We start from the raw sequence: 23,761 nt of genomic DNA, 5'->3' as shown, positions 1-23,761 counted from the left end.
CCCATTCAAAGTAGATATCTCTTTTATCCTCCTGTTTCCATTTAATCAGTTGTAGATTCTCTCTCTTAATCCATTGTGTGTCAGGCCAACTTCCCATGATCCTCAAATTTTTGACATGGGGCTTGTTAATCCAAGCCAGAATGATTTTATTATTTTTCTCTCACTCCGAGTGGGATTTCAACAACCCCCCCAAATGTGTGCTGGTTATGGTTGTCCAGATTACCAAAGCATAGTATGACACTGAGCTTCAATGTAAACATACAGCAGAGACAAATGGAGACGTTGAACAATAACATGATGATGCAGGACATGTTGGCTTCATTTCTGTAAGGAACTGAGAATGGCGGTTACTACATTTTTGTTGAGATATAAGGCTGAGTTCATGGTTTCTGCACGAGCACATACTGATTGAGACACTGCAGACGCACGCAGGGTCCTATACATACTACATTTTGGTCAGTTGTGCCAAAGCTTCCCATGTAATGGTGTGTAAGAGCTCTACAGTACATTGTAGAGGTGTGGATGGAAGTGATTCTCCACAAAAGAAGCATCCAGGTTGTTGTTTTGGTCCTCATATTCTTAGTCTGGTCTCTTGCTTTTCTCAGAGTAAGTTGGTTTAGACACATGTCTAGTTCGTCAGCTCAGTCTGTGTAGTTCAGAATATTTGGGTTGCCTCCAGGTGGCTACAGAAAACCCCTGTGGGCTCTTGCTGATGGGTGAGGATGACCAAATTTACGCTGTGCGGGCCCTTGTGCATGAGCCGACACGGAAACCATGAGTTGCCTTTAACACAGGCAACGAGTCAGAATGAGAAAGAGGTGGGAGTGTTAAGTGAACTGGACTTTGTAGCACCTAAAACCCCCCGAAGAGTAATTTATGATTCATTACTTGTTCTGATTATTTAGCTTGGCAGTTTTTCCACATGCTCATTGCTCATCAATTCAGCCACTCCATCTGTTGGTTTATACTTCTCTATAAATTCAACTTGGCCTGCAGACATTAAGCAGCATTAATAAGCATCCGTGTCCATCCATGTTTTTACAGTTTGCACTTCCCTTCATCAGCTCACAGCCATTTGTACACTGGATATTTAATCATGTAACATCATTAATGAAGCCTGCTTTTCCTGCCCCTTCACAAAACCTATTTTACATCCCACTCATGCTATAAACACTCACCTCCATTTTATAGTTCAACGTGGGGAGGAAATCCGTGGGATGAGAAAGGCTAAATAATTTCTCCTAGTCGCTTGAGGGCTTCATGAGCAGCACTCATTAATTAAGCGGAATGTATTAGTCATGACTCCCACCAAAGCTTTTGTATATTAATGAGGAGTGTGTTTGAGTGAGTGTGTACCCTGAGTGCAGGCAGCTGTTGGCCATGTCCTGACTGGCACTTTCAAACACTTTAGATTTGATATAAAAGAGGATAAATAAGCAAATCTGCTGTGTTCTAAATCCTCATCCCGGCATCATCAAAGGGTGCTCTTTAATATATTGCTTATAATCATCTTAAATCATGTTGGATTCTAATTGAAGATGGATTAACTGCAGCCAAATCACTTTGATGAGCTCAGCAGTGAGTCTTAAATCAAAAAGAGAGTTGGCAGAAATCAATTAATTTTGAATTTATTAACAGCGAGGATCCATTATTGGTTCATGCTGTTGTAATGATCTTATTTTAGGCACCGCGGTAGTCAGTTTCCTCTTTTTCTTAAATGGTGCATTACCACTTAAGCAGGATGGTGGCAGCCTAAGGTCAACTCCAAAGCAGTCTCATTAGTACATTTCATGGTGATCCAGTCGGTTTATTGTGCTGCTGCAATCTGACACAGTTCTCAAAAGTGGTCCTGAGTTACTTGAGCTGGTGAAAATATCTTGTTCACAATCGATAACGCTGTCTGATTATTGTATTGTCAGGAGCTAAACCAGAGGTGTGAAGGTGCTGGGACAATTCTCAGTGAGAAAAGCACAGCTGTGAAAAAAGAAAAAAAGTTTAACTCTACTTCAGCACACACTGTGCAGGAAATAACAGCTGGATTTATAACATGGCAAAAGCTTGGTTGAAAAACCTTGTCAAACAATAATCTTTCAATCTTGATTGTCCTCTTCTCATAATCACTAAAACCAAATCAGTAATTGCAGCTACATTTAATAATTACTAGGGCTGGGCAACGATTAAAATTTTTAATCTAATTAATCACATGATTTCCCTGATTGATCACGATTAATCGCATTTGTACGCGAAATCCAAAAATGAATTCAAAAGTAGCGTATAGCTTTTAGTAATTAGTTTTATTTTAAATGTTGTATTTTAAATGCATGTGTGTGTCAACAGGTGCCAACCTCGATGGGTTAAAAGCGGAGGACAAATTTCGTGTGTATGCATGTATGCATGACCAATAAATCAGATCTTAATCTTAATGCCATATGAATGAAAGTGCCATAACATTTGTTGTGCAAACACACTTTTAACATCAGCATCTTTCTGTAGTTTTTATGTAGAAGCCTCGCTCCACTGTCTGTTTCCTTGAATGACTTGCTGGTATCAGTTGTGTGTTTTGCCTTTAAGTGATATTTTAGACTGGAACTACTACGCTGAGAAGACAATTCAACTTGGCAGTGTTTACAGATGACTTTGGTTCTGTCGACTCCGCCGTCTGCTCTATAGCCCAGAGAAGGCATGCCAGATTTGCACAATATTGCCATGAACGAGGGTCTCCTACAACCTGAACCAGCCCAGGCAGACCAGAAGGTGTGGTGGCAGCAGACCCCCCTCATGGACCACCCCATCAAAGTGCCATCATGATGAGGCAACAACTGATTGCGCGGCTTTAGTTGCAGTCATTGAGCGCCTGCCCAAGGCGAGACTTTTTTTTTTTTTAAGCCATTTTCATATTAAACCATTTCTTTTTTATTTCGGTGACATTACGAACCTCAGGTGACACGGAATTAACAGCACTCGTAATTGCTTCCCATTTCTTCGCTTTAGCAGGTCCCGTAATTCTACTGCTGACACTGCTAAAAATGAAAGATTTTTCTTTTTGGATCTCTGGAAGCAGAACTTCAATCTCAGAGCCCCTAAAGTTGTTCTTTTTGCGCTTTGATGCCATTCTCATGACTCAACACTCAACACTTCCTGGCACAGGAATGGTATAATTCTGGGCGTGGAGTATGCAAATCTACTATCCTCGTGCACGTGCACGTGCACGTGCACCTTAAATACGCACGGATGGGATTCATCATTTACGCATGTCGTTTACACACTTTTTCCGAAGTTAAGAGCGTTTGTTGAATCTGACGTGGCGTGTTCGTACGAGACCTTACGAAAATGTTCTTGCATGAGGCCCAATGTGTTTCACTCTGGAAATTCTGCTCATAAGGGGGTATACACTTCTTCTATAACATTCAAACAAAACTCGAGACACAAAGTGTCATGGAGGTAAGTCCTGATGTCTGTAGCTCCTCATAGCAGGAGGGGCGCCCGGTTTGAAGTTTAAAAATGTGTCATTTTGTTTGTTTTTCACAGGTCTAAGATAATATCACTGACACAGCAAAGCAAAAGTATTAGCACAGAATTACTGAATGGACTCTAGTGTCAGTGTTGAGCATTTCATTAACAGAAAAATCATTAAAGACTGAGTAAAGTCAGATATATGCAGCATAGCAGTTACTATGGGAAGCACAGGTTAACTTTGCAGCTCTGTGTGGACATTACTTACACAGTCAGATCAGTGAACTGCAGCTACCATTTAGCACAAGGTCTCTTAGTGGTGCTTAGTCATGGGCTGCTTGCTTTATTAAACCCCCCTCCTTTTCTTTCTGGCCTCTAGCTAACAGCAAACATATAAAAGTCAACAGAGCGGTTCATACTACCAGGCAGGATATAAAACACTGACCCTGAGACCGTATGGTGCATATGCTAGAATACCACCCTCTTATTAGTCAGTCAGCTTTTCACAATTAAACCTGAAATAGCAAACTTGTTCATACTGCTGACCTTGCTTTGTTTCTATAATCAGACAGTCCTCAAATGATTTTGTAAAATAATTTATTCAGGCCACTGAGAATACCATAACTGATGAGAGTTTAAATTATACGAAAAGAAAGCAAATGGTAAAACTAATCTTGTAAGGTTTTGATATGAAAACATTCTTGTTGTCGGTGATCAACAATGTATGGGGTTGGTTTACCTTTCTGTGTGGAGCAAAACACGAATAAACTGCTCCGATCCTTTTGACTTCTTGTTACTGAGTTATAATTAATGTATAGGAAAGGTCGTAGATGTATGTTTTACTGGGAGGAAAATAAACACTTTACTATTTTGATTTATTTAAACTCTCCACAAAATCTGTTTTCTGGTTCTGTATTTACTCTGTGCTTTGGGCTGACATTAACCTCGTCTTATAGCAGGGTTAGAGAGCGCTTATCGCAGCTCCAGCTCAGATCGGCATTGATGGGAACACAGCACTCGAGTGCATGAGTGGGTGCTGCTCACTTTTTATTTTCAGAAACACTTATTCGCCAACTATGAAAGTCGCACATGGACAGAAAAGGACTATATTGAATGATGTTAACTGTCTGAAAGATAGCCAGCAGCTCACTTTCAGTCCCGCTGTAATGACATCCCCTCATCTAATAGAGACTATCCTCCTCCTCAAATCATGCCCATGTGGCATTTATTCATCCAGCAGCTACAACAAAGTATTGATGAAGTGATTTCGAGTGGTTATAGGAGCAACTTAATGTGAAATTTACTGATGTTGATGACTCCGTAGTAAAAATAATTACTTTTTTTGGCCTAATTAGGATTGTCTCCCCAAGTAGTTTTAACTTCTAACCCTAACCAAGTAATGTTCTTTTCTAACGCCAACCAGAGGGTGACAATGTTCCATTGTAATGTGTTTACATGTAACAAGGCAACCAGCAATATGTGGTCCATGAGGTCGTGTTGTAAAAAGAATGTATGTTAGCCCTAATCGTGATCATTTTTTTTTCACCCTAGATGAGTAACGTTACTATGTAAAACCAGGAAGTGACAAATGTGTTAAATCAAAGTGTTGTTCTTTTGGCAGAACATATATGTGTCTTCTTAAACAAAAGACTTGAAGAATGATGTCTTCTCTTATGTGAAACACTCACATGAGTTGAACTGTATTTCCCTTATGCCACATGTAGTGAAGGTATATTGTAGGAACAAAAGACTTGCATCAGGGATGTCCAAATCCGGTCCTCAAGGGCCCCTGTCCTGCCGGTTTTAGATGTTTCCCTGCTTCAACACATCTATATGTGTATACTGCGGCCCTCAGACTTCTAAATAAGCAAAGTATCTTTCTAATTGTGTACTAAAAGTGCTACTTTCAAGTGTGCCATCCGAGCAGTTAGCAATGTCATCTTCCCAGTGCTCAGTGTTTGATGTTTAGTTATTCTTCTGCTTCCTTTAGTGATAATCTTACTTGTAAAAGTCCTTGCCTGTTCTCAGTTCAGCTTAGAGACAAAGCTTACTACGATCCAACATAGTACCTGCTGTCCCATGTAGATCCCGAACAGCTGGAAAGCTAGAACAGCAGGCTGACTTTGGTTTGAAGGGGGCACAGATCTTAAAAGAAGCTTTTAGCTCAGCAGAAAACAGTTTGCGGTACAATTTGATTTTAGAGATGTAGTGACAACCATATTACAAACACACACAAAAACAGGCAATGATATCAATGTCAGTAATAGATATGTGACATGTCAACAATTTTTATTTTATTTTTTTTTGTATACTCCATTTATGCAAACTCAAACAAATGCCCCATCTGATGTTTCAATGTAAAATATGATGCAAAAGAGTATCTTTGTGGAATGAATGAAACTCCCATAAAATATTCTTGTTTATCCTTGTTGGATGTGAGAATGTATGAAGGAAAACGGCATAGTAATGATCTGTGTGGCATGTCTTCAGAAGGCTTTCAGTCACAGTGTCAATGGATCAAAGATGAGATCAAATGACTCTTTATAACTAGAGATAAGATCAGTCAGGAATAAGAATTTACAGACAGCGAGCATAGGCCTAATTCTCCTCAACATTAAAGCAAACTCATTAAAACATACAATAATTGAGATCAGTGTGTCTGGAATAGTGACTAAAGAATTTGCCGGAGGCTACCAAATTTGGGCTTTTATGAGCAGTTGTTTGTCCCTAGACCCAGCTTGTTGGCTATGTTTTGGCTCTACTCCATATCTGCATTCAAAGCCAAGCCAATATCATTAGTCTAATTGATGCCGATACTGAGCAGTCAGCCAAAACACCTGGCATACATGGGCTGCCACGACTGGTGGTGGTTTTTAAGTAAAAATAATGCTGGAAAAAACAGCAGTGCTTTAGCAAATGTTTGAAGTCACCCTCATGTCACAGCAACCACTTTAAATCTATTGCTAGCCTGCCAAGCAGAAAGCATGTCTGGAAGCATGGTTGTTCACAGATCTGGCTGTTGACAGAATCTCAGTCATGGCCTGATTTTTATGGTCAAGTATCCGTTTGGCATCCTCTCAGAGCCGAGTCTTTATTATGTCTCGGCTGAAAAGGAATGACCTCATGTTTCACACTACAAAGACACCCGTATTCACAGCTATTCTTCCCTGTGTTCCTCTCTCCGTCTCCCACAGAGCATGACGAGTGCGCCAGTGGCCAAAATTTGTGTGATGAGAATGCCATCTGCACCAACACCATCAGAGGACACCTGTGTACCTGCAAGCCGGGCTACGTGGGCAATGGCACCATCTGCAGGGGTAAGTTACTGCCCCGGAACAGCCCTCTGGGCTCCCAAACACAGACGCAAACATTCCATCACGTCCGATTTCAGCTCATTCTCTGCTCTATAACGACATGGTTCACTCCTCCTTCGAATCACCTAACCAGGCACCAGCTGCAGCAGAGATGATGAAAATTGATTCTGGACCAGTCTCAGCCTGTTTTTGCACGTGTGCAACCCTCGCCCTCATTGTTCACCACGTTGACCTGTTGCCCCAGTGCCTCCCCTGGTTGGCCCTACAGCAGCATACCGCTAGAAAAAGAGTGTGTTGTCCTCTCAATGCAAACCATTGAACCACATCTGTGTCTGCAAACATTTGAATTAAAACAGTCATTGTTTTCAGTTCATCACACTGGAAAAAAATCAAAGTCTTACCAAGTATATTTGTCTCATTTCTGGTCAAAATATCTCATTACACTTAATATAAGACACAACTGCCTAACAAGTACCATTTCAGTCAGATATAGGGACTTGTTTGAAGACAATACATCTTGAATATCTTGTTAAATGAAAAAGTCTTGAAAACAACTTGTTTTGAGTCACATTTCATATGAAACAAGCTTTTTTTTTCATTTGAAGAGGTTTTTAAGCTAATTTCAAGATCACTTTTATCTCAAAAGTCCCAAATATCACATCTTATTTCAAGAAATCTTGACAAGCCGATTTACACTAGTTTCCATTGGCAGATTTTTTTGCTTATTTCAAGCAAAAACGTCTTGTATTTGTTGTTTTTCTTACTTATTTTTGGAGGGGCATTTTTTTCCAGTGCAGCTCTTTTAAGATTTGTGCATAAGTGTGTGTACACTTTTCTGTACAGCGTGTATTCAGCCTGCCGCACAGACCTTTTTAAAGCTCTCTCAGTAGTTTACAGCAAGAGTGCTGAAGCTGTTGTTGGTTGGGTGTTGTCATCTTCAGAAAATAATAATTATAAGAAAGGATTAAAGGGATTAAATCAAAGTGTAAGTTTCAGATGGTTACTTAACAAAGCTCAGAAGAGATTCTTTTTTTTGTTATTTTTTAAAAAAAATGATCTGGTTTTCTGCATAGTGTCTCCAGAGGGTGGTATAATCTACGTTGCCAGAGGCAATTCAGTCCTATCCGGAGTAAGTCCCGTTTTTTTAATATGTGCCAGGTCAAGCACAGTTTGCAAGTTGTTTCCATTCCTCCAAATGGGCATCAAGTCTTCTTTGGAACGGGTATAAAGCACCTTAAGCAAGCACGTAAACCCTTTAGCTTAATAATGGAAGTGTTGTGAATGCACATCATTGTATGTAAAATGGCTATATAAACTGTAATTAATTAATTAAACTGTAGACATTGGCTTCTTACCAAGCTACTGCCTTTAAATTGACTTAACGTTAGGTTATTGTTGTCATTTTTACCTTTTATCCACTTTGTAGTTTTCCAAATCAGTAAGCTTTGTCTCCAGGCATACTGCAAAGCTCCAGGCCAGCAAAAATAATCTGTTAGATACAGTAACCATTCAAGCCCTAGAAGCCAGTGTGAATCAATCCAACAGAGCTAGTTCCCTGACATGTGCTGGGCTGCCAGGAAACCAGGCCGTCTGAGTGATGCTGCGAAGGGAGCAGAACTCCAAACGTAAACCCTAAACGCACCAGTTAACAGTTCACATTTGAATCTTATTCAACAGTTTTTTTTGGTTTCCAGAAGAATTACTGATGTATAAAAGAAACTAGCAGAGGGCCTGACAGACATGAAAGGAGAAGTGAAATGTCCCTGCAGTAGAATTGAGCTGACAGCTTTTTGAACCTGCAGGTGAAGCGACAGTTCCAGTGTGTTAATTGAGCGCCTTTTTGACAGCTACTTTGCCAATGCACAATGTCTTACGGGGATCTGAAATTAGCCCCTTGAATTCATTATGTACATGTGTATGCACAGTTTAAGTAACCTGTGACAGTCCATGTTAAAGAGAGACCAAGAAACACTGGATTTAACTGGTCAGAAATGATTTCATTTGCACTTTCTGAGCAGTTAATAACAGTCAGTGTTTTACACCAAGTTAGACTTTTAAAAAGAAAAAAATTGTCTTATTTGTGAAATTGAATCAAATTGAATTGTATTTCAATAGTTTTTGGTTCAAACATATTGGAATCTTGCAGTGATTTGTTTCTCTGTTGTTGCCTTGTGACCTTCTGGTAATATTCATGTGGAATTATTTTTTTTCGATGTGTACAGACCTTCTGGCTTGTACACATGTAATCTCCAGTTTTGGACACATTCATGAGTCCTTTAATCTGTGCACAGTGTGAAGTATATTTAACCGTTTATTTGCACAGACTGCTGCCACTCTTGAGACAGCTGCTGAAGGTGCAGAAGAGATAATATAAGACAGTCAATTACAGTCCATGTAGGGCCCTTGTAGAATCTGAGGAGACTTGTTAGTGTTGCCTTGTTCTGAAAGCCAGAAAAGCACCACGGCCCCAGGTCCCCGATGTATAACAAAAAAATCACAGGAGTCCATCATCAGAGCTGCCAGAGGAGGAGTGTCATCTGGGGGTTGAGCTTCTTCGTTCACCTGAGAATTAACAGCACACTTGACTCAGTCAAAGAGAGAGAAAACAGACTGGAACTGTAAACATCTGAAACTAAATCTTTTTGATAAGAGGCACCTGGTCACACATACATAAAGTCATGACATAGAACATCTTATCTTCGTCCTCTACCTTAAAGGGATAATCCGGAGTAAAATGCACTTTAGATCAATTTACGGGATGTTGGGAGTACATGCGTTGAGTTGACATCAAAATCATGTCATTCGGACGTGTTTTGAGAATTTCGATTTGACCGTTTTTAGCCAAAAGTGGATATTCGACAGATATTCACAATAAGGAAATAAGGTGTCTTTTTTTTCAAACCAATATCAAACCAACTTGACCACGGTCTGTAGCGGCAGCTGCAGCAGACACATTTCCGGAAAGGTACTGGCTTGATTAAATTCATTCTGGACTCTATATCCGACCACATGAAGACCTCGGGACACTTCGGTTTGGCTTTAGGGACCCTCTACTCACTACCACGTAAGTGTTATGTTGTTTGGAGCTGTAGAAGAGGTATAAAAATAGCGTTTTGTAGCGGTGACATGATATGCCCTCATCACTTCCAGGCTAACGACTTTTGGCTAAAAACGGTCAAATCGAAATTCTCAAAACACATCCGAATTACATGATTTTGATGTCAACTCAACGTATGTACTCCCAACATCCCGTAAATTGATCTAAAGTGCATTTTACTCCGGATTATCCCTTTAAGCAAAGAGCAATTCAAACAAAATTCTAGTTGGTATTTTAAAGCTCATATGCAGCATGAACACTTAAAACTGAACTGCTCGGAATATTGGAAAATTAAGATTAAGGTGAATAAGAGAAAGAAACAAGTGATAAGACGATTAAGTTTTAGTCAAATCGACATTTCATTGCTCCACTTTGCTCATCAGGTTTTATACTTAATGCTGCGATTTAAATAGATACCAATCTAAAAATATACCTTCTGGGATGTTTTTCTCCTGGAGACATCACAAAGGCTACCACTATCAGCCAAATGCTGAAAAAACAAACAAGTCTAAGCATGTGAACATTGATTTTACAAAGGCATGCAAAAGTCAAGTGAAATGTATTCATAGAGCACGATTCAACATCTGGACAAACGCTTAATGCAAAATTTACTCTAAGTCAGTTAAATGCAGTGGTGAACAAGAACGTTTGATTTAAAAGAAACAAGAGTTTCCACAAACCTGCAGTTGTATGGGAGTTTGTTCCACGAAATGTTCAAAGTTTCTGTTACTGTGGAAAGCAAAGTAGCTAAATAAAGATGTTCTGTTTCCCAACACATAAAGTTAACGATGGCAGATTTGTCTGATGTTATATACTAGATATTCATGTGATATATTTTAAAAATCAGACATAAAGATTGAGCTCCCCACATTGAGTTACACAGTACAACTGTAACAGATTACAAACAGGCTGGACTTTGTCCATTCATCCTGAAAAAGGCCTCTTAGTTGTGTGAGATTCTTGGGCTCGGTTCTGTGGAGCTCCATCCATCAGTATACTGTGATGCCCATAGCAGAACCTTCAGCTTTAGCCTTATGAGTTGTAAATTCCTTATTTTACGCCCTGGATAGGCTCTTTCTGAAGCTTTGCAGATTATGGGATGTTTGTTTCTTTTATTTCCTGATATTATTCCTTTCATCACACAAATGTCCAGCAGACCACGGGCTGCAGCACAAACCCCAAAACAAGACTAATTTCTTTGCTTAACGAAGTTTTGTAACAAAATAAATATTTGTGATTACTGAACAAAGAAAACTATCCATCTCAACTTAGATTCCAAATGATACTGATTTTGTGACTACTGTATTTTCATTTCCAATCTGATGATGCTGAGTTTTGTGTTGTGGATGCAGGAGAGGATTTTGTCTGATATCTCCTCCACAAAGGTCATATTTGTGCAGGTGGTGCTGTGTGCAGTCTACCACAGCTCCAGTCTACAACATTTTCCTCAAGGTCTTTTGCCACACAGGGTTTTAATGCCCTTCTATTCCACAGTCAGTTCCCTTGAATAATTTACTTGGTCTTCTCATCCTCAACTTGATCCTCTTGTAGTTCCTCTTAACTTCTTAACTAAAGTTCAAGCTGGGGAAACTGCTACCTGAAAACACTTTGCATCATCTTTTTTTCTCAATGACTGTCGTCGCTATAACTGGGATTTAGTGCAGAAACTTTAGCATACCACTGAATAAAGTATACATTAGCAAACCTGTTATTCAAATCAGAACGTATTTGAATAATAGATTGAGCCAGAGTCTTTTCATGCAATCACTTCTGCAATTAAGCTGGTACTCAAAGTATTTGATTGATATGCAACCCTGAGTATGTCTAGTGTTTAATTTGTAAATAAAGACATCCCACGAGCTTGTAAGCCGTTCTTTCATTAAATTTTCATGACTTTGTGCATCTGTTTGGCTGCTGTCCATGAGATGGAGTGTCATCAAGCTTAATTAGGCTTCAGATTTCCAATCTACTTAAGCATGATGTCAAACTTTGTCCAAAAAGTATTGCATTAATCGATATAAGTTGCAGTAAAGGAGCAGAGTTTGAAAGCCTTTTGAGGCATTTTGATACTCTTTAAACTCATGTAAGAAAGATTTAAAGCATGCTTTAACTTGACTCCATTTCAGTGTTCCACCATGATTTCTTACTCATTAAGTAATGATCTGAGTCTGTGTTGCTGCTCATCACCATGAAACTTAATAATGTTGTAATTAGAAGGACAGAACAAATGAAAGCTTGTCAGTTATATTAATAATAACTGAGGGGAAGTATATCAAAACCCACATCTATGTGTGAAGATAAGTCAGTGAAAGTAAAAATAAAGGAGGAAAAATAAAATGTCCACCCTTCAATAAATGATTTTATTTGTTTCTCTTTATATTATTTAATGTATTTTTAATGCTTCTTCCACTCCCTGCTGCAATGCTTTTATTTTATGTGAAGCACTTTGAACTGTTTGTACATGAAATGTGCTATACAAATAAATTTGATTTGATTTGATTTGATTCACCACCAACACATCTGTAAAACATCAGGCATTAGGATGGGTAGCAGACAGTAGGCAGGTCTAGGGGGAGATTGATGTAATTTGCAAAATACCTTCAACACAGTTCAAGGTTCTGGATTGTCTTCAGGCTCATGCTACACACTCAGAGTAGAGGCAAATCTACAAATGAAACTCAGCAATACATTCTACGCTATGAAAGTCATCATCAATGTGCAAATTATAGATCAGAGAGATGGACGTCTCAGACAATGTTTAGAATATGAATCGGTGAATATGAAAACAAAGAAATTGCCTCAGGTGGTGGAAAGGCTTCACTTATACTGGAATTTAAAAAGCAATTTACGGTAAATGGATTCCAGTTTTTAAACGTGTCTGTCAGACCATGGATGCTGTTCTGCAGCTGTAACAGGGCACGGTGAATGTGAGGGTACCTTGTGCTGTGTTGGATGTTCAGATGGAGCTGTCATCTTGTGAGGTAGGCACTCTGTTACATGTGCCTGCCAACTAATAAGATATTCTTACTAATAAGTTGGATAAAGTGGTCACATCATTAGGATTAGTGATGGAGAGAGAAAAGGAACCTCAAACCCTGGGAGACCTTTCTTCACTTTTACCAGGAGAGATGTCTAGTCAGTCGTGACATGTTTCTTATTACATTCTCATTTTCACACCAAACCTTTGGCACCCTCCATCAGAAAAATCCTATTTTTGCATTATTATATTAACAACTTCTTTGGCATTTCTGATAGTTGGCTAAGTTTTTGTTGTTTAAATGTATCTATAGCCACTCATTACCTTGAGTGTTGTTGCTGTTGCTTGTGTTAGGTGTAAATGCATTCACCATGACGTCTCATGTCGGGAAAGTTCAGATGTGTTGTGCTACTGCTGTTTGCACCAATGTTTTTTCTCCCCTATAAGATCCAAAGGACTCTAAAATGTAAGATTTGATGGTGCACTTTAAACTGCGTCAGATCTGGTGGTCGGAGATGTATTTGTTTTCACCTCACAAGCAATGTTTGTTGGCGTGTTTACTGGTGGATTTGAGGGGGTCATTCAGCATGTGCAGCACTCTGCAATGGTTTGCAGAATCCATCGGTGTGCACTGGCTCAGTAACAGTGACCCAACCTTATGTTTCACTCCTCCGTTGATGTGGAAATTACTGCAGGATCTGCAGACATTTAACAGTTTAATTGAGTCATCGACTAGTTTATGATAGATATTGATTGATCCAGAGGTCCACATACTGATGTAATTACATCTTTAATGTGAAATCTTTACTTCCCTTGTATTTGGACAAACTAAGCAAGAACAACAGCGTAGATCTTCACGCTAGAACAGATTACTGACAGCAATGCATTCAATTATGTAACATCATAAACTATGTTTTTGTAGTAAGTAGATGCACTTTGCATGAGCTTTAAAGATACAAACCTCCATGAACAGTTTAAAAGTGGGTGATATTGTGCCAACATCAATTCCCCTGCACAATCCAACCTTCTTCTTCACCCATCGAGTAAAAACAAACGGATTACAAACTCCTTTAGAAATATTCAGCTACGTATTTATTTTATCAGCTGAATCAGTGAAAAGAAAACTAGAGACTGACTACAATGACGGTATATCCACTTTCTGTTAAATGACAAGACAAGGGGCGGTCGGTGGCATAGTGGGTTAAACAGGCGCCCCATGTGCAGAGGCTACAGTCCTTGCTGTAGCTGGCCCTGGTTCGAGTCCCGCATCGGGCGGATCTTTGCTGCATGTCTTTCCCCCTGTCTCTCTTCAACTGTCCTGTCCATTAAAGGCATTAAAGCCCCCCCCCCAAAAAAAAGACAAGACAAGTTTTGTAATGTTTAGTGGAGATGAACTGAGACTTGCTTTTTGAGTTTGGTTCCTCAGTGTGTTCACACAAAGAGGATTCTTTAGATGGTCTCAGAGTTAGCAGGACCCTTGTGATATGGGCTGTAGGAAAAATCCAGTAAATTAATAAAAAATTAGATTTAAAATAACTGGATATATCTGTCAGGAATATCCTCAGATGTCCCTTAATTAACTAAAATGAATTAAGATACCTTAACTTCATATTCTCTGTACGTTCTTTGACTAGCTGTTTTTAGGGTTCGGTGTGGAGGATGTAATGTCATAGACCGCCTGAAACTGTAAATTTGCAACTAGGAAACTCCCCACACCGAACTACCACTACTTTGACTGTGTAAAATGCAAAATGCCCACTCTGGAGCCGGCATATAGTTAGTATCTTCTGGGCTACTGTAGTAACTTAACATTTTAACATGATGGAGGGGTGAGGACCTTAAAACTCATTGATTCTGGATGAAAATAAGAGAGTCTAGAATAAAACAGCCCCCACATAGTATAGCTTAAGTACATGATGATGAGTCGGTATACAGAGACCACTCATGACTGTGTCACTCCTACTCGCTGATGATATTGTCAGAGGCAGGTCGGGAAATACTAATAATGTCGTTAAAATTTCCTGGATCCTACCCTTTTCTGTGCTGACCAATTAGTTTTTATGTGAGTTGGAGTCTTTCTCTAGTTTCCCCTCCCCCTGAGATCTCATTACCTTTGTGATGGCGACAGTGTTGGCCAATCGAACAGTGCCTCTCATCTCATTCCCCACATACATCACCACTGCCCTCCCAGGAATAAGGGAATTAGTCTGAATGTGTATGCAGCGCCTCTGCCTGTCTGCAAATATTAATAAGGCACGAAAAGGTATTTACTTTGTCTTGACGAATGAGTCTGTAATAAACAGAACAAATGTCTGATTAACTGGTGCGTTAAAAGATGAACAGGCGACGAGTGTTTGCTTTTGAACAAGAAAGTATTTTGCAAAGGTATTACTCCAGCTTTTGTTGTGACAAGGACATCTGGTAGATACTGCTTTGAATGCACAATGACTCAGATTTGTCACTGAAATTATTATAACAGAAGATTTTTGAAAAATATATTCTCACTGAGACTTCATGAATTACGTGTGCCGGATAAACCGCTCGCCTGAATTCCTACTGTTCCTTGAATGCTTTCAGAGAGATGTTGCAGAGCGGGGCTGGACTTTTTTCTGTTTTTCTTTACAGCTCTGGAGCAAGACACTCTTACTCTCTGTAACTACAAAAGACCTTGAGTCTGGTTACAAAAACACCTTTTGGGTGATTATTTGGCGATTACAAAAGTAATTCTAGAAGAAGTCTTAAATTGTTGTGGGAGAAACTGCCGGTTTATCTCAGTAGCATTTGGAAAATATACTGCGGGGACACTACAACAGATGGGATGAGTAAACAAACAGGGAAGTAGTTGACACCACAGCACGAACCATTACAGAATGCAGTCTGATTGAGGGTTCGCAAATGGGACCTCCTTATATTAAAATGTCTTCACAGGTTTAGGAAATTGTCACTGCTCATGTGGCTCCAGAGGCATCTGTGTAAAGGCTGATAAATGGCCTGACATGATGTCACTTCAGTCAATGTAGGCTCCCACTTTGACATTGGGACTTCCATACTCAAGGTATGTAGAGGTATGCTAACTGCTGTTGCTAGTGGCTGGAGGCATGCCCTAACTGGAAATCAAACCACTGAAACCCCTCTGCCATATCATCACAAAGAGTGGCTATGGAGTAATCATCAGCCACATCCTCTGTGTGGATGACGACATTGTAATCGGAGCACTCGGGACCATGACCCCTAAACCTGGACAGTGGTTCCAACAGATTCCAGGAACGACATCAGATGTCTCTGTCAAGAAGAGTGCAGTCCTTGTAGTTGTTCATCGCAATTATTTGTGACATTTAATCCTCAACTAAAGGGGTTTGGTAGACGACACGAATCTGCAGACTTTCATAAGACACATCACCAGTAAGACTCACTTCCTGCGCGACATTTTTCCACAGTCCCCCTCGTGATCCATTACCTTTAAATTTCCCTCTCATTTGTGGATGGTTAAGGTTAGGACTTAAAACTACATGGTTAGGGCTGGAAAAGTCCACTTTTTTGGGCTTAAAAATATTCATATTCATGGGTCAAAGTTCTAGTCATACGACGCTGCCTTTAATAAAACAACACCCAGGCGATACATTTCCATCTGACAATTTTAAATCTTGTATTGTGATTCTACTTGTTCACATGTCAACTAATGTTCATATTACATGTTGTTTTGTGAGACTAAGCTGTTTGGAGTCAGTTTTGCAGATTTTCACTGATTTTTATGAGTCAATGCATTTGGATGTAAACCGAGTTATTGTGTTGCTTGAGAACAACAGCTTTGCTGTTTGTGTTTTTGACTAGTGAAACGGTGTGTTCAACGCCCTGCGTACCTGTCTGTAAGGTTTAAAGTCAGTAAGATTTTTCAAAAAATATTAATAACATCATGAATTCATCCACAATAATATTTAAAATGCTCTACTGGAATATTATTGATTAGTATTTTCTTGTAAATGTGCACTTTTTAGCAGCAAATGACGCTTGCTTTGGTCATGATATTGATTCATCGATCTCCTCTTTACCTTTCCCCTCTTGTCTACACATTGTGAAAACCAATACTCACCTGATTTGTTGGAGGCCAGCAGAGTACTACCAGGGTGAACCTATTAGAGTTTCCCTGATGGGCCTCTGTTACGGATGTGAAATGTAGCTTCACCGTAACTCTCAGAGGGGTGATTCCTTCTCTCTCCAGCTGGATCTTTGCCTCAGTGATCTCAGGGGGAGATGAGTGAGGCCAGACACATTTGCCACAATCAGTCAGTCTTCCGCAGCCGACCTATTTCTGCTCTCTCATTGACTGAGTGGTGATTATACCTCATATTTTGTTTTTATTGCATGAGAGTAATTATGGCTAATGCTGTTGCTACAGCAATGCTGTCCCCCTTTGGTGGTTGTTAACATCACTGCTGCAGACATCATGTAAACTCATAATGCATAAAAAGGCTCTGCTTTCGAGTGGTTCATCCTGCTCATCCTTCCAGCAGCTAAACACTGTTCAAGAAGACAACTGTAAGATGTTGGATTCAAAAATGTTTTAAAGATTTGTTGAGCCCAAATTATACAACAATGGAAAACCACAGATTTGTCCATTTGTGAACTGCAAATGTAGGTCTAAACTAACAGTTCTGTAACTCAAAAAGCCAACCTCCTTCCTTGCTGTTGTAATGGCTGTGATTGCATGGGCAGATAAAGAAAGGCCTCCATTTCAAGAGCCCCTCTTTTGCAATTGATCTCCCAGACTGACTGGAAGTAAGAAGAAATGAGGGGTTAAGTCTCACTCGATCTTGACTTACGCTTTGTTTCCCTCAACCCCTCACCCTGTCCTTTTGTATTGCACTTCTGTATGGGAGAAAACAAGGCAACCATTATGTCATCTCCCTCACTGCACAATAAATGGGCCACAATAGTTCAATCCGGGTACGGTTTAAGATTATAGATCAGCATTGTTCCCTCTGCAAGCTTAATGATCAGCAGCCTATTGCACAGCCTTTGTCAGCAGCAGAATGAGTGAGCTAATCTTGTTAATGGTCCGTTTCATTCCCTTGGACGGGTTTGTATAGACAAAGGGGCTTTGAATAGAGACGATTTGAGTAGTGAATCTAAACAGTGGTGCAGAGGACAAAGGCTCAGACTTATGCTTTTGCTATCATAGCTCATCACAGAGGAAGCATGTTGCAACCAGCTAACACGGAGCAGAGAAGCCAAAACAAATGTATTCTGTGAGAGGAGCCTTCATTTCCCCTCACAAGTAGGAAGCATTTAATTTTCTGTTTACATAATTATTGCTCCCCCTCATCCCTCTTTGATAGGAACAACACATTTAGCGGTTCTGCTCTGTAGTTTTGTGCTAGAGGGCATAGTTTCATTTTACATTTCATTGGGGGAAAAGTTGCAGTATCTGAAGCTATGATTAATTGCAAATGTGGAAAAAAAAAATGTTTCGAAAAAAAGAAAATGAGCTTGTTTTTTAAGCTTTATAGCAATTACCATTTGAGACATTTAATTTTAGTTGTTCAGTTCTGGTCAGAGCTTTATTGTGACTCCAGGGGAAATTTGACTTGCAGTGGCAGTGCAACTAACAATAAATAGAACAGTGACATAAAACAATGTCGCAGAGTACAGAACAACCAAACTTGATTTGAACAATCCTAAACGAAGTAAGAGTATAAATATCAGAGAGTATAATAAAGTGTATAAAAGATAAAAAGATGCCACAAAAACAGTTGTGTTCCACTGTTAGATGTAGCCAGTGTGCAGCAAACACAAAAATAATCTCAAGTGTTGTGCTCCATCAGATGCTCTCTTGTGATATAATTCAATGCACCAAGAAAAAAAAATCGGGCAGGGTGTCCTCATTCTGTCAACTCTGATGGGTTTTTTTTTTTTCTTCAGTCAGTCTTTTTCTAGTGATGCGGTATTAAATCAGCGAAAAAAATATTTTTGTTTAAACCAGTTATTTATCAGAGTGGCAAAGAAAGGATGGGAAACACAAAATATTGTTAACTTCAAAATCTAATATTAGTAAACTAATTTCATTCTTTGCTGCTAGAGCAATGCATAAAGACATGTAAACTTACACAGACATGTAGGCATGTCACACTTATATTGCAGTCTCAAGTGTTGATAAACATGGTGTTGTGGAGCTCAGTGAAAGTGTGATGAGAAAAAAACCCACGTTTAGTGCATTGCATATTTTATTTTATCATTTTCACACACAGATGAAAACATATTAGCCAGCAGAGGACCAGTGACACATATGTGTATATGTGTATGTATGTATGTATATATATATATATATATATATATATATATATACAGTATGTCCATATATATTTGGATACTGACACAAGTTTAGTTTTTTTTTACCTGTTTACTGAAATATATTCCAATTATAGTTATATAATGGCCATGGCAATAATTTGTAGACTCTCAGCTTTCATTCGAGGGTACCCACATTCAAATTGGATGAAGGGTTTAAGAGTTTCAGCTCCTTAAAAGGTGCCGCCCTGTATTTAAATGGACCAAAACAAATTGGACAATTTAGATTATTTCATGGGTAGGTGTGGGGAATCCATCATTGTCAATTAAGGAGATAAAAGGCCTGGAGTTGATTTGAGGTGTGGTGCTTGCATTTGAGAGATTTTGCTGTGAACCGACAACATGCGGTCAAAGGAGCTCTCAGTGCAGGTGAAACAAGCCAACCTTAAGATGCGAAAACAGAAAAAGCCCATCTGAGAAATTGCTACAATATTATGAGTGGCAAAATCTACAGTTTGGTACATCCTGAGAAAGAAGGAAAGAATGAAAGCAGTGGTGAACTCAGCAACGCAAAAGTCCTGGAAGTCCACAGAAGACAACAGTGGTGGATGATCGCAGAATCATTTCCATGGTGAGGACAAACTCCTTCACCACAGCCAACCAAGTGAACAACACTCTCCAGGAGGTATGCATATCGATATCCAAGTCTACCATAAAGAGAAGACTGCATGGAAGTAAATACAGAGGGTCCACTGCAAGGTGCAAGTCACTCATAAGCCTCAAGAATAGAAAGGCTTGATTAGAATTAGCTAAAAATAAAATCTAAAAAAAGCCAGCACAGTTCTGGAAAAACATTTTTTGGACAAATGAAACCAATATCAACCTCTACAAGAATGATGGCAAGAAAATAGTAGAAGGAGAAGGCGTGAAACAGCCCATGATCCAAAGCATACCACGTCGTCTATAAAACAAAACGGAGGCAAGGTGGGCTTGGGTTTGGGCATGCACGGCCGCCAGTGTCACTGGGACACTAGTGTTTATTGATGATGTGACACAGGACCGAAGCAGCCAAATTAATTCTGAGGTGTTCAGAGACCTACTGTTTGCTCAAATCCAGCTGAATGCAGTGAAATTGATTGGGCGGCGTTTCATAATACACAATGACCCAAAACATACAGCCAAAGCAACCCAGGAGTTTATTAAAGCAAAGAGTGGAATATCCTTTAATGGCCAATTCAGTCACCTGATCTTAACCCAACTGAGCATCTATTTCACTTGTTGAAGACTAAACTTCGGACAGAAAGGCCCACAAACAAACAGCAACTGAAAGCGGCTGCAGTAAAGGCCTGGCAGAGCATCAAAAAGGAGGAAACCTAGCATCTGGTGATGTCCATGAGTTCCAAACTGTCATTGCCAGCAAAAAGGGTTTTCAACCAAGTATTAGAAATGAACATTTTATTTTCAATCATTTAATTTGTCCAATTACTTTTGAGCCCCTGAAATGAAGGGACTGTGTTATAAAATGATTTAGTTCCTCACATTTCTATGCAATCTTTTTGTTCAACCCACTGAAACCAAGCTGAAAGCCTGCAATCCCACTGCATCTGAGTTGTTTGATTTAAAATTTATTTTGGTAATGTACAGCACTAAAATTAGAAGAAAAGTTGTCTCTGTCCAAATATTTATGGAACTAACTGTAACTTCAAAACATCCAGCAACATCATGTCATACGCCTGAAAGAAACCAAGGAAACAGAGCAGTAGTTTAGTGATAACATCTGGAGTGGAAGAAGGACCGCAGGTAGAATCCTCCTCAGGCAGTGGCTGACACAGGTGAGGACAGTTGGTGTGCAGCTGTCTGCGTCAAGGCCAAAACTAAAGTTCAACCTACATTATAGCTCCTTACATTACGGATTCAGCTAGCAAGCCTCATTAAATCCTTTAATGATGTCTTCTGAGCCCTGCTTTTTACTCCACCTTTTGTCAGTTTCTGTCGTGCTGTCTGCTGGCAGTGTTTCTGCGTAGTTCTACACGCCTATAACTACACACATCTGTAACTGTCCTCATGCATTTACATTAGTTGTAGGCTGTATTTATACCTGTGACTGGTGCACAAATCATTGCAAGGCCTGTGGCTTTCACCAGAACATGGACCTGCAGGGCGCGTGCAGGCACAGTTCATGACACGTTCAACTCTATAAGAACGTCACTCAATTCCATGAGAAAGAGCTGGGATCACTTCAGGTTCCTTTCTTAAAAAAAAGCCATGTTCAGTTCAAAACTCACGGAAAAATACGATGCCAGTCATAAACGCGCTCATTTTACGATGTTCATGCACAACAATGATTGTTGAAATTTAAATTACACAAATAGAAATTTGTCAGAAATGTTACAGAAGCAAAATTTCATGAGTTTACACCAAAAGACCAGATATTAAAAACACACTCCCACAACAAAAGTGTGTACTTGGCATTTTTTAAATTACGTGGGACCAAAGCCAGGTTGTTAACACTGAAAGATGTTGTCTAACTAGTTTGTTTTATGACATGTGGAGATTTATGCAGCCTGTATAAAGCTGATGTCAGCATGCAATTAGTAACTATTTGACAAAATGTTTATTGAGGCACTTTCCTAACACCCTTACTACTAATCATCTTGGTTTTTGCAGGCTGTTTGCGTTCCGAGGCTGTCAAATACTGATGTTTTGCCAAAATTGCTAATGTCGTTGAGATACGTACAAGGTGGCCTTTGTCATTGATTCTTAAAAAACACCAGCAGCCACAATAATTAAGAGATTCTACTGATGCTCCTCCTATTAATGATTGACAAAGTTTGCTTTAGGAAGTAGGAGAGGTAGCAGTGTACTCCTTCATGCTTTGGTTTCTGTAAATTTAGCCACCAAAATTGATTTGGTTCAGGAAACAAAACTGCTCGGTTAATTGTAGTGGTGAAGTTAGGAAAAGTAGTTGGGTATAGATCAAAATTTGAATTAGATGTTAAATAATGCGCATTTCATATATCATTTCAAACTGTTCTGACAGAGCAGCAGTGGGATGCTTTGGGAGTAAAAGAGGGTACGTCATTTACTGGAACTCTAACTTTGCCTGTCACGGATCATCTTTACAAACTGGATGTGCAAACACCTCTCATGTTCACCTGATGTTTTAAAGTCAGTGCAATAATGCCCACGGAGCTAAATCAAACCACTTTTTGTAATTACTCACTGGATCCGGTTGAAAGTTTTGCTCAACAATCGAAAAAAAAAAAAAAAGAGCAGCTAAACAATTACTCACTCAAATACTTTTTCTAACCCAGCCAATTATCTTCCACAATTTAAAAAAAAACTTTATCACTTTTTGCAAATACGATGCAAGCAGCTTTTTGTTGGTTGGTTTCCTGCATTTCCAGGTTCTGCCTCCATAAACTGAAAGACAAACTGCATGTTTTTAATCACAGGCTGGAATTCGACAAACGCAAAATAAAGCATTTTTGGCTACCACACTACAAACTCTTAAAATTAATAGAAAGTTTTGTATAAAACATAATTTGCATAAATATACTATTACAGTAAGTAGTTTGTGAAGCCCATATAAAAAAGAAATGGAAAAAGGACTTAAAAAGTCTTGTATTTGAGTATTTCCCTACATGATAACTGCTCTACAACACAAGATGTGTTTGTAGTTGATAAGTGATGTGTTAGTTTATCTGTTGAAAAAGCTTTTCTTATAATTTGACATTAGTTTAATTTCTCCAGTCAGCTTCTCCCCTGTCCAATCAACTTAAAAATTGAATAAAACAAATTTAACACCGACCCAGATGCGTTAACCTCAAACGTTTTCTGAATTATACTTGGTAGAACTTGCACTAATCGAATAAAGAAGTTTACCCGATAGATAACTGTTTATGTGCAGAAGCACGTTTGCAGTCAGGTATTTCGTCTGGGACTGAAGAGCTCAAAGCTTGGAGGCTCCAGGCTCCAAAACACTTTAGTTTAGATGTTTGGGTCCTGACTGATTTATGGCAGGCTGCAGGGTGCAAATACGCAAATTAATGGACCAACAAAGTAAAGGAAATACTTGACTGGAAAAATACTGTTAACATCAAGCTGTATAGTTCATTTACTAACAGATACTGTTGAGGATTTATTTTAAAAAAGTTGATACATTTCTCAAAAGCTCCCTAAATTCTGTTGAAACTTGAATACTCGAGTCTCAAAAACTGGAAGTAAAAGCAACTAAGTTTTGACTCTTATGGCAAGAATTTAAAGTCTAGTCAGAATAAATCAAACTTTTATCAAATCAAACTTTATTTATAAAGCACTTTTCATACATTAAAATGTAGCACAAAGTGCTATACACGTTTAAAAGCAGCCCCCATCCCCACCCTGCTCCACCCCAGCACATACACACAAACAGACATATGCACAAACACATATATATATATATATATAAAAATAAATGAAAAAAATAAGGAATAAAGGAACTACGATGTCTCGTTTTTCTCTCTCGTGCTTTTAAACACTCTGAAGTTGTCTGTGCTGGTATGAGACCTTTGCAAACCCTAACAGTTAATAAGAAATTCTCCATGCTTTTATTGTTAACAGGTTCATTCCGACAACAAACGAGCCAATTAGTAA

General features: G+C 39.2%; 1 protein-coding gene across 1 annotated transcript in view; it reads left to right on the top strand.

Annotated features, from left to right (window-relative positions):
* Nucleotides 1–23,761, top strand: part of LOC142380820 (protein kinase C-binding protein NELL1-like) — a 298,110-nt gene that overhangs the window by 217,751 nt on the left and 56,598 nt on the right. Inside the window, exon 14 of the mRNA XM_075466741.1 lies at nucleotides 6,648–6,770. Within this exon, the coding sequence (XP_075322856.1) occupies nucleotides 6,648–6,770 (123 nt within the window). The remainder of the gene's footprint in view (nucleotides 1–6,647; nucleotides 6,771–23,761) is intronic.

Source organism: Odontesthes bonariensis, chromosome 1 (assembly GCF_027942865.1).
Source record: "Odontesthes bonariensis isolate fOdoBon6 chromosome 1, fOdoBon6.hap1, whole genome shotgun sequence".
Classification (NCBI taxonomy): domain Eukaryota; kingdom Metazoa; phylum Chordata; class Actinopteri; order Atheriniformes; family Atherinopsidae; genus Odontesthes; species Odontesthes bonariensis.
This window is presented reverse-complemented; position numbering and strand designations above follow the sequence as displayed.